Source organism: Mastigoproctus giganteus, chromosome 10 (assembly GCF_048544385.1).
Source record: "Mastigoproctus giganteus isolate SK-2022 chromosome 10, ASM4854438v1, whole genome shotgun sequence".
Lineage (NCBI taxonomy): Eukaryota > Metazoa > Arthropoda > Arachnida > Uropygi > Thelyphonidae > Mastigoproctus > Mastigoproctus giganteus.
The window spans coordinates 136,100,328-136,112,701 of record NC_143584.1 but is presented as its reverse complement, the minus strand read 5'-3'; the positions used below and the strand labels follow the sequence as shown (position 1 = coordinate 136,112,701).

Below are 12,374 nucleotides of genomic sequence, written 5' to 3'. Positions count from 1 at the left end.
ATGCACCCCAAATTGCCAGTGGACCTGGAACGCCTCGCAATCTGTAATAAGTTCCACAGCTGCCCTCGCTACTTCTCTGGGGAGGGGGTACCACTGGTAAATCTCTCCATCAAATCGACGTGTATTCACTTAAACGACTGGCGTTGTGCTACTAGCATATGACACGCTGGCAACCCTCCATTGAGGGTGCAGAATTTGCTAACCCAACATGGTAGGATTCACACCTATATACCTGCCGTGAATCAGGTGCTGCCGACATCCAAATTTCGATATGGGATGCCCTATAACGTACCTCTTTTCAGGAACCCTCGCTCTGCAAGCCTTTTCTTCCCTGGGTTGGGGGTACCCACCCCCAAACCAGAGGCATTCCAACTCTTCCTCCCACCTTTCTCAACCATCCCCCCCCCCTTTTTCCTACTCACGAATTCCCTCTCAAACTGTCTTCCATGTTTTCACTTAACATTTTTTAAGCTCCCAACTTTTCCTGGGACTGGTGGGCTTCTCAGCTCAGGTAGATCTAACTCTTCACTCCCCCCTTCTTCCCTCAGCAGGAAGACGTCTTCTTTTCACATCCTCCCTACTTCCATTTTTGTCCCCCACTTAAACTTATCTCCCTTACGCTCCCTCACTTTATTTTTTACCTATTTGTAACATATGGGCGCCGCTAGGAAACTTAGGCGACTCAGAGTTGCCTAGTCAGAGTTCCTGTCACCTCTACCGCCTGGTCTGCCTCCACGGTGAGTGACGGACAATGTGGGATCTCAACAGGCACCCTGCCGCTAAATGGCCAGGAAAACCCAACACTTTGCCATTCTGCCTTTTACAGTGCGCTGTAATAGTTACAGAGTTACTACACGAATTTGGCTGAGATCAACGGTGCTGTTTGATATTAAAAATTATGTAGCTACTTAATTATTCCTCGGGAGGTGAAAATATTTCGGTTAAGCAGCAACGGTCAGCCTCTCGTGCTGCTAGCATTTGAGCAACCTTCAGCAATCATTGTTACTGATCAGCGAGGTTTTCAAGAAGTACTGTCTAACTCCGGAAATCCGGCATTTGGGATCTGATCCTTGCCGGATCTTGGGTGCATGCCAAATGATACAGTACTGTAATATAAAACTATTTCTCCATCAAAATATACTAAGCATATTTGAAATATCAATACAAAAAAGTTCATACAATGGCTTCCCCATAATTCCCTAGAATTTAACAATGCTCGCAATAATTATCTGTTTTCGTTTTGAACCACGAAAAGCCTCTGTGCCATCTACTTCTCTTTTAGGTAGCAAATTTAAAGTAAAATACAAATGGATACGTCAATATTCTTTACAACAAACTAAAAGTTGTTTAGTGTATGCATTAAGCTGTGTCTCCAGTGAAGAAACAGAGCAACTTATAGCAACGGCAACATGGTTGCAAATTAAAAGTTTGCGTTTGTTGCTGTAAGTTGCCCTGCGTTGCATTACGCTGATGCCACAATAAACAAAATCGGGCGTTTGTTGAAAGTTTCCATTTAGAGTGGTAAAGATCAAAATAAAATATGAAACACAAATAAACATTCAGTTACATAAATGATTCTTCTATGTGGACAGTTTGTTACCAGTTGAGACATATGTTGCGTCACCACAGATATTAAGGTTGTGCAAAGAGCAGTTAGTTGCAATAAGTAATTAGTTCCTTGATATTGCGTTTAATTGGTCTTCAGACAATTGCACTAGTTTGTAATTGATGGCAAACAACATCCGTGCCTTTGGAACATCATAGGACTGAATTGTAAGTGCAAGGAGACAAAAAAAATTATGCCTGGAGTGCAGTATGTACAGTTACAGGATGTTCGAATAAAGAGGAGAAAGGAAAAACTTGGTGGTCTAGTTTTATTGGGAACGCAAGAAATACCGTAATATGAAAAAATCTGGAGCCCATCTTATTTCCCAGTGGTTCGCATACAATTCTTTATTAATCGTTCTTGGGGTGATATAGCTTCCTTAAAGTCTGTCTGCTTTTCGTATTATCGGATCAATCTTCCCTGAAGTTCCCATCCGTACGAAGTTCCCCCAATAAGAGGTCGTCATTCCTCAAATCCCTTAGAAATTCATTTCCGCCAAACGCATCTCTCTCTTTTGTAGATTTCGACGTGTGTGTGTGTGTGTATACTGTGTCAGGGTGGTTCCCAGGCAAAAGCCCATCTCCACCTAAATAGTTTTACAACAGAAAATCTGTAAATTGGACCTGAAAAATAAAAAGATAGCTAAGAAATAAGAAGAGTAAAACCTAATTTTGAAAAGAAAAAGGAGTGAGAAAATTACATTAAGTTTTAATCTGCATTAATCTAGTGCATAATAAATAGATTTTCGTATAGGAAAGAATGAAAGTATATATACGAGAGATATGTTTGTGAGTGTAGTATGTTGTTTATGTCAGGTCACTTTGCCATCAGAAAGCAGCTGGACTTTTCAACTACAATCTGATGCCCGTCCCCGGCACGAGGAGCCGGACCTGCTACTACATTAAAAGCTGGAGCGCCAAAGCGCAATTCGCCTAGTTTAGTTTTAAATATAGAAAAACAAGTGCCAACATGATGCCATAACGTTCTTCCCGTGTAGACACGTTGTTTACCAAAGTTAAGTAATTTTCAAATGCGAAGCATCTTACAACATTGTGCAACACAAGTTTCCCTGCGTTTCTTCGATGGAGATGCAGCCTTACATCAACCCAATGCTTTATATACGAATCGAGGAAACCAAGAACTGAATTTCTGAGTCGTTAACCTTGTTCAAGGATAGAAATAGATAATTTGGTTAATCTTTACAAATGGGTATCCCTTCCGTGGATTTTTGAGGAGGCGTGGCGTGATAGTGTTTGGCAAGCGTAGCTTCTCCCAACAGACTGGTCAGGTGACATTTGTGCCAATCTTTGCGACAAGCAATAAGAGGGAATACGGATATTAAATATTCTAAAGATGTGAATGAATGCCGATTTGGCAGTGGTTTAAAATCGGGAAACGAGTTCCCCCCCCCCCCCGTCTCCGCCTTGGCAGAGTTTTAAAATTAAAAAAACGATTTCAAACCAGCACCGAGAGGGGCATCTCATCCACGAAAACCCAATCCGTTCTCTTGAAGGGCTGTCTTGATCTGCGGAGGCCGCCTCGGATCAAGATACATGGCACAACCATCAGGCCTGTTACCCAGCTGAAACTCCTTGGCATTATCATCTACAGCAAACTAAAATTTCTAAAATAAGAAACTATACTGCACTGGTCGCCAGTGTAACCCGCTGAGATTGGAGACTCAAAAAGCGCACCCTAGCATTGCTCTATAAAGTCGTATTCATACCGGCCATCACCTATGCTTCTGGCATATGGTTCACCAAAGCCTTCATCGTGGTAGGACGAAGAAAGCTCAACATCATTCAGCGGCCAATTCTCATTACGATAACCAGAGCATGCTGCACCTCCAGCACGCTCGCTCTACAGACCCTCGCCGGTGTACTGATCCCGGATCTTGAGGTGGCCCATGTGGGGATGTTGCATCAGCTCAGCAGAGGAAAGTCTACCACCTTCATTGATTTTACCACAGATCCTGCTAACACCTATTCCATGGGAAAAAGTCGACTCCTAACCTACTTACAACAAACTTGGCAAGCTAGATCATCTGAATCCACCAAAGGGGCCATCACCCGCAAATCAAATTTATACCGGGCATATGCAAAGCATATCCTAAATCACCATCCTGGTTCTCCCCAGGCCTTCTAACCACGTACCTCTTAACAGGGCATGGTGCCGTTCGCAGTAAACTGAACCTTCTTGGACTCTCCAACAACTCCCTTTGTACCTGTGGCGCCCAGGAGACCTGGGACCACTTCATGCATGACTGCCTACTATATGATGACCTTAGATCTTCTCTCATCACACAAATCCATTTCATCCAGAGAGACCAGGAGCAACATCTCCTGGAAGACCACCACACCTATACAGTCTTTTCTAACTTTGCTCAAGGCCTCTTCACGAGGCAGAAAACCCTACCACAACCTCAGAATCAGACTCAACCAGACAATTATACGGCCTAACCAGCCATGTGTCAGACCACTACTTGCTTCAGCGTACTGCATTCCCCATGGAGACTTTCAATCTGCACAATAATCGTGCCTTTACAATGCAGCCTCAACATCACCGCCATCTACCATGAGTGCCGTTCGGGCTTCTGCTCCCGCCAAGTTGACTCACCACTGAAATGACTCCACTACCTGGACAGGACCTGTCTGTCCCAGGATTGACACTACTTGAATTTAACCTTCTCAGAATGGACTCCACCAACTATGACTTCACTTTTTTTTTTTTTTTTTCTTTTGGTAGTTGTTGGCGCATAGGCTTCTTTCGCCATAATGCACCTCCCAAGGTTTTTGTAGTACTTCGATCCAAGCCCGAGGCGGCAATCGAACCCGCGACCTTTGGGTTGCCAGGCAGGCAGGCACTTTACCCACCTGGCTAGCCCGGTCGGCCTATGACTTCACGCAGCATTGCTGGCAACGCCATGTGGCGATCCTTAACCCTGCTCTCTTGCACGGCCCTGTTTCTCCCCCTTTTCCCCTGGCGGGGAAGAGCTCCCCTCCCACTGCCTCTCTTTCCTTCTGGTGGGGTATGGGCCTGCCTGCCTGCCTGCCTCACTGATTTTGGGGTGATCTACTCTATCGACCCTATACTTCTGTCTCCCACCCCTCCCCCCTCTAGATTTCCAACTAGCGTTCATCCCATGTCAAAATTATCCTAGCCCTACACCCAGAATTGTCATTTCCACACTGTATAACATAAAACTCCTTTAGCCTGACCCAACCTCTAGCGCTCCCCCCCCCCTTTTTTTCAGGTCCTAGCCACTGAAATCCCAGGAAATTAGGTGGGAGGGCCTGCCAGAGCACTTATTTAAAAATACTGGTGTACCTGGTCTGCCTCCACGGGGTTTAGTGTGGGCAACGTTGGGCCGCAGCAGGGGGCACAGCGGCTAAATGGCCAGATGAACAACGGTAAACGACACCCAGTAATATCTATACACTTTTAAATCTCTGACCTTTACAGCGTACAGTAACACACGACAATAGACTACGCGGAGATGGGGAAAACCCCTGGTGTCGTTAGACCCTTAACACACTTTAAACTTTTATAAGGGGGGAAAGGATTGTTTCCCAATTTTACACTAGCACTGAAGGAGAAACTCGTTTTCGATTTTAAACAAGCTCCGAGAGGAGAAATCAGTGCAAAAAAGTGACAAGACGGCATTCATTCTAACACAAACCACCGTTAATTAGCAGTCTGTCGGAGCAATAAGCGGGAGGAGCTACACTTGTCTATGCTTGTCGCAAAGATCCATGGGGTGGGGTATCCGCTTGTAAAGATTAACCGATGATTTGATGTTTTAAAAATTTCCTCACGTGTTTAGAATGAGTTAATCTTTCATAGTCCCGAGGTGAACATCAACTCTGAACAATCAGTTCCCAAGCAGCGGCTTGGGCGAATGACTAATCCCAGAACCAAATTGGTTGATTCTTAGTTCGTTTTCCCAAAAATTTACCCATTTCCTAAAATTGGCTGGATGGTAACAAACAAGGAACTTCCGAATGTGGGAACCTCAACTGTATCCGACATCCTTACGTCCACATGTATCTTTACATGGAAACAAACCATCGTCAGTTACTCCTAGATCTACTAATTCAAAGGAAAAAAAAAAAATCTTTAATTTGAACAAAGCACTTTAAAATAACTTTAATTGCATAAAACCTCAACAGAAATAGACATTCAGGCGTGAAATATCTAAGATTCTAAATTTTCTTAAAGAAAATATTTTAGGCAGCATTAATAAGCTTCGAAATACGCAAATAAAAAAAAAAAACGAAACAGTAGAGTGTGCATTCAAAATTTAAATTATCAAAAAAATCCTCTAAAATAAAATAATACAAAAACAAATAATTTAATGCGCATGGTGCAAGTGCAGTATTCTAATGTCTCTGAAAAAAATATTCATAAAATTGTTTGAAAAAAAATTTCTTGCTTCTTTCTCCAGGGTGAAGCTTACTGTTCGCTATCTCAGTTATTCTTACAAAACAGATTAAAAACGTGCAAAAATCATATCACTGTACTTTACACTATGATCCTCATAATTTAAGAAATAACGCCACATAAACCCACAGACTAGCAGCAATACTAGGCTGACGGAAGGAGCCATCATACACAGGTGGCAGAGTTAAGATTTTGGAAAATGAGTGGATGAGCATTTCTCAGTTCACCCCCCAAAGAAGGCAATTTTCATAAAACCTGAATTCTCTAGAATAAACCTCACATAAATCATTACTTCCGCGAAATCATTAACTAGGCTAACGAATTTGTCGCTAATTAATAAAAAGCACTTCTAGAATGAAATTCAACCCGTTCTAAAATCACGGGCGCGCCATAACTCCTTACATATGTCTCCACATCCTGTAGATAACTACATTACAGTATTAGCTTCTTTTCTCTGAACACGTCTCATGTTCATTAGACCATATACTACAATTATTTATATCTCATTAGTTACAACATATTTCAGTTATAGCACTGACTCTGTCCCTTCTCTCTCCCCCATGCAAAATATACTCTACTCGGTCGTGTGCATAATTAGCAATTTTAACTCTGCGTATATTTACCTGCAGCTTTCTTTACGAAATATAATCCGCCAATTTGTAACAGTAATATTTTACCTGTTATAATTCTAGTGATGCATCAATTAAAATAGCCGATATGTACTAATTAGTGGTTAGAACTAGTAACATTACACTAGAAGGCGAAATGCAAAAATGCACTCGGAGTGATATCACGTGCCAATTATAAGCATGCATCTCAACTTAAATGCTACAAGAGAACGACTTTAGTGTCTTTTAATATAAGTCTCTAAAAAACGTTGCTTACAGTTATTAAAATTCATTACTGCCCTCAAACAATAAGTGAATAATTATAAAATAATTATTAAAAAATAATTAATAACACTGCACAAAAAGGACGCAAGCATAATCAATTAAGCACATACTAATATCCGAAAAGTATTACAGCATGAATCACGAGTAAAGAGTTAGTGCGCAATTTCTTGGGAATTCGAATTATTTATTCGCTAATATACTGTTTCAGTATACAAGCAAAGCTTTCTTATCCATGAATAAAATGTAACAAAACTTTGAAAATATTTTTAATTGTCCCTCTAATTTCGATATACTTATTGTAACTTACCTTTTGCCTATGCAGTTATAGCTTTCTAATCTCCCTGTTATTGATAGCTTCAGTGCCTGGTCGATTAGTAGGGTTAACTTTTCACATTTATAAGTACAAATTTTACGTTAAAAGTCTGTCTCTCCTCGGTATAGCTAGTCAAAACTGATATTCTAGTCACAATACATTATATTCACAGTTTCACAATAAACTTCACTAGAAAATCTACAATAGGAAACAATAAAATACGCTTTACACACAATGCGTCTAACAATACCAAAATTTTCTACACTTTTGGAGGACAGCGCCACGTAGCGTTAAAACCTTAGTCTATTAGCTTAAATAATTAAATCTATTTTTAATTGGTTAAATTGTTTATCAGCCACGTAGAATGCTTGTATTGGTTAATTTAATTATTGCACCCAAATTATAAAGTCTTTTATTCAAATTCTAAGGTATATTTTACAAAAATACTGTTATAATTTAATAAAATTCATTTTCATTTTATTTTTATATTAAAATTCTAAAATCTGCACGCTTCTAAGAAATTGTTTTAACTGAACTGTTTATAAAGCTTACGATATTTTTTAGGGCCCTAGACTCCATCAAAGTCTATAAATGCATTCTTATATGTAACTAGAATTTAATGTTATAGTTAACTTTAAAGTTTCTTGTTTTCCTATTTAGGGCTTCACTGTAGCAGTGCTATATTGCTTCTTGAATGCTGAGGTAAGGGACTAAACGTAATTCATGAATGCATGCATATTCTGATATAATGATAAATTGTAACACGTTGATTATGTTCCTTTTAGGTAGTTATAAATTTTTAAAATCTTAACAGTAAAATTGCAAATTTCAGATCGCTGAAATTTAAAACGTTTAATAAATGTCAAATTTAAGATTTTTTAGATACTTAAATTAGAAAACTTCAGAATTTTTAAATTTAATTTCACAATTAAATTTTAATTTTGAAATGTCAATAGTAAGATAAATTTGAAATTTTAATAAATTCTGTTTCTAATAGTAAATATCATTTCTAAAAAGGTTGAATTCAAGAATATTACTATTCTCAAAAGTTATATATAAAGCAAAACTAAGAGGCTTACAAGCACCATTAAATACGTCGACGTATTTATTTAATAGTGGTTCTTCTAAGAACATAGCAAATTTACTATTTTTTTGTATCTTCAACGAATTTAGGCCAAAAGGTCTTATGCTATGGAAACAATAATATATTATTGCACAGGTAGAGCGTGGCTTCAGTTTGAACTGGAGCAAACTAAGAGCATCGATCTCGTACTCGTGTTGTGAGGACACTTCAGCACAGTTAAGCTTTGGTACTACACTACACAATTTAAATGAATGTACTACTCCAATGGAGAAGTATATTGCTATTCATTTAAAATGTGATTTATTTAAACTCAATGTTTTGTATAATGATTTAGTTAAACTCAATGATTTGTTCAATGATTTATTTCAAATCGATTTATTTAAATCAATTATTTATTTAATTATTTATTTAAAATTTAGAATGTGATTTATTTAAAATCGCCTTATGGAGAATGTATGCCATTCTCCATACGGCAAGTTCGATCATTTTTCTCGTTCTCCGACATCCTATGCCGACCGGGCTAGCCGAGTGGGTAAAGTACCTGCCCGGCAACCCAAAGGTCGCGGATTCGATTCGCGCCTCGGGCTTGGATCAAAGTACTGCAAAAACCTTGGGAGGTGCAATATGGCCACAGAAGCCGATGCGCCAACAACTACCAAATCAATCAAATCAACCGACATCCTATGCAAAAAAATAATTTTGATATCATATACTTGGATCATACAATAGGTAAGCTGTTGATACTGTTGCACATAAAAGACTACTGTACAAATTGGAGCCGTTTGGCATTAAGGGCAAGTTGCTGCTCTGGATAAAGGGATAGTTTAGTGGGAGAAGATAGAGAGTGGTAATCAATGGACATTGCTCTTCATGAACAAATGTTATGGAGGACCCCAGGATTCGGTGCTGGGCCTATTTTTGCTTTCTATATTTTTCGATGATATTGATGAAGGCATATCAGACTTAACATCCAAGTTTGTAGATGATACAAAGGTTGGCACGGTGGTTAATAACAGTAATGACAGTATGCTACTGCAACTGGATCTAGAAAAGTTAGGCAGATGGGCTGAGAAATGGTTAATTGAAATTTAGCATCGACAAATGTAAAATACTGCATATGGGTAGCAGTAACCCCAGAGCAACATAACAACTGTGTGGTACTATACTAAGGGTAGGGGAAAATTAAAAAGGCGTGGAAGTAATTGTGCAGTCAGATATGAATTGCTCTGAGCAATGCAAGCAGGCTGCTAGGAGAGCTCATGGAGTTTTGTCAATGATATACAGGAATTTTGCGAGCAGAGATAAGGAGGTGATTATCCCATTGTATAAGGCAATGGTCAGGCCACATCTTGAGTACTGCGTACAGGTCTGGAGGCCTCATTTAAGAAGGACATGGAGCTGCTGGAACAAGAACAGAGAAGAGCAACAAGATTTCTGAGCGGAACAAAGGGGTAATCTTACCAAGGAAGACTTTAGTCAGCGTTGCAAATTGCAGCATCTGGAGACTCGACACCTGCGAGGTGATCTGATTGATGTGTTTAAGGTTTTGAATGAATTAAACAAGCTCAATGTTGATGGGATTCTTCCTCTTGCTCAGACTACACATATGAGTGGGCAAAAATTCAAGGATGGTTGCATAATAGATGTGCGGAAGTTTTCTTTTGGCCAACGGGCGGTTGATTGTTGGAAGAAACTTTCATTTGTTGTTGTGGAAATTGATAAGTTAAATAAATTCAAGGAAGAACTAGATAAACTATTTGGGGGAATGAATCGGTGAAATGGGAGGTGTGGGTTTTTTTTTTTTTTTTTTTTTTTGGCTGTAATCTTGCACTCTTGCATCATTTGCCACTGCTAATGCTAATCCTTGCTCCCTACTCCACAAGTATCGTGTATATACTGTGTTCTTCACCAGTTTGTTAATATTTTGCATAAAATCTGAGTTCTTAGATGGGAAAAAAGTTGTAGTCACCATCCAATATCGGTTAGCATAGCCACGGAGTGAAAATGCCCATGAAATGTGCTAACCTTCCCAAATGGAAATATTCTCGATATTGGCCTACAATTAGGAATCGGATCTAATCTGTTTCGTCTTTCCATACGATTATCGCACCCACTGTGGCGCACTGCCAATGAAATTATTATGTAATATAAAAGTGACAGTTCACTTTGAAAAGTAAAACCAGATCCTGTATTCCAAAAGCACGGCCTTCTCAGTTCAAACCTAGCAGCAACCAGAAAACACGACTTCATAAAATTCCAAGTGATTCGCAGCATGCCAGACAAGTTGCTTTATTGACCAGTATTTCAGTTTAACTTCAACGTTATAATCTTGTATGGCTGGTAGACGCAGTCTATTCATCAGCTTCAGCTTACTCGGTGCTTGGAGGAAAGCTGCGTGTGTATGTATGTGTGTGAGAGGAAGAGGCAGAGAGTTAGCACACGACTATTCGCAGTATAGCTTAGGTTTCGCACCGTAACGAGTGTTCCTTTTCAGATAACAGGATTACGATAATACATTGGTGTTGCGTTGTTGTATATATAATCATGTCAGGAATTTGTATCTGTGACTATTCCACGCCACTGATGTAGTTTTGTGGCGGTGTCTAACGCAACTTTTCCAGCAATACAAAGCACATTGTAAAGAGAAAGCAATTAACCAATGGTTTTGATAGCCGAACCTTAGTTATACCATAGCCATCCTAGTGCTCAGATATTAATCCTGTTGAGAATTTCTAAGATAAGCTGTGCACAGCTGTCTGTCAATTAACTACAACTACTTATGATCTGCAATTCTTCGATCTCGGCATATAATCTTAGTGGAAATTTATGCAGATATGTATTGTACGCTATAAAATATGCAAATATTTCGCAATTACTTCCCCACGAAAGAATGGAAAAGCCCGACATTTACAGTGTTGATTTGGGGAACAGCATGACATAGAATGATATCATGCCAGTCGTTTGTATCAATCACAGAAATGCGTGGCTAGTTATTATGAAGGTATTGCAGCGATCCAATGGAAAAATCATTAACCCGCCTGTTCGTATTCGCCGGAAATCATTCTTTATGATTTTTTTTCTCCCAAACATGAAGAGCCACTCAACGGTTAACGCTTTAAACGCTAGATATGCTGCTAGAAGTAAATCACTCCCACGCCACACTTCGGTAAAACCAGGATGCTAATGGCTTCAGATGTTTCCGCATGCTTTGGATTGAGTTTTGCAGGCGACCGGAAATTTCTTTGAGAGAATGCAACCGTGAAATAAAAGTGTTAGTTTTTAAGACCGTATTACCGCTGCTTTTTGAATCGCCTCTTAGATTAATACAGACTAAAAGAAATTTAAATGCTCGTATTGTACAATAAAAACAATTGATAATTTCTGCAGTCAATTGTAGTTATTAATGTGACTTTTGACTCTCTTCTGACATTTTTAAACAGGTTCGAAACTCCCTTCGACACCAGCTGGAGCGATGGAAAACTCAGAGATCGTTAGGAGGTGCCCACCACCATTCTTTTGCTAACCGCGCAGCAAAACTTGGAGACATGTACTATGGAAGTACAGGGACAAGAGACAGGGAAAGTTGTGTCAGCTTCACCACCACAACGATCTGTATGAACAGCCATTGCTCCAAATGTTCTGCTGATGGTGGAGAAGGTTGCTATTGCTCAGTAGGATTCAAGGATGAAATGGTGTAGATAATAACTTCTGTACATCTGCATTCTGTAAATGTTTCAGTGAGCATTAATTTTGTAAAACCCTGTAAATCAAATAAATTCCAAAACGTCGGCTCATCCCTTTGCATTTGAAAAGAATATAATATCATAACAGCATTTAATGCAGAAGATAAATCTTATCTTCATTCACGAAATTATTGATTCTACTTTCAACCAAACTAATTCTTTACTCATTAAATTTTATTATGTATTTATAATGCATGTTTGCTGCCAGATTGTGAACTAATTAATGATATAAATATTACAAATATATTAGGTTAATTTGCTAGAAATATCAACATACGTATAACAAGTCACCGAT

The 12,374-nt window shown here is 39.2% G+C and overlaps 1 protein-coding gene across 2 annotated transcripts in view; it reads left to right on the top strand.

Annotated features, from left to right (window-relative positions):
- LOC150079303 (diuretic hormone receptor-like) overlaps positions 1-12,130 on the top strand; it is a 310,651-nt gene extending 298,521 nt beyond the window's left edge. For both annotated transcript variants that reach the window (XM_090382355.1, XM_090382354.1), the window contains exons 11-12: positions 7,913-7,954; positions 11,777-12,130. In XM_090382355.1, coding sequence (XP_090238481.1) covers positions 7,913-7,954; positions 11,777-12,034 — 300 coding nt within the window. In that variant the 3' untranslated portion in view covers positions 12,035-12,130. The remainder of the gene's footprint in view (positions 1-7,912; positions 7,955-11,776) is intronic.
- Positions 12,131-12,374: the final 244 nt, after the last annotated feature.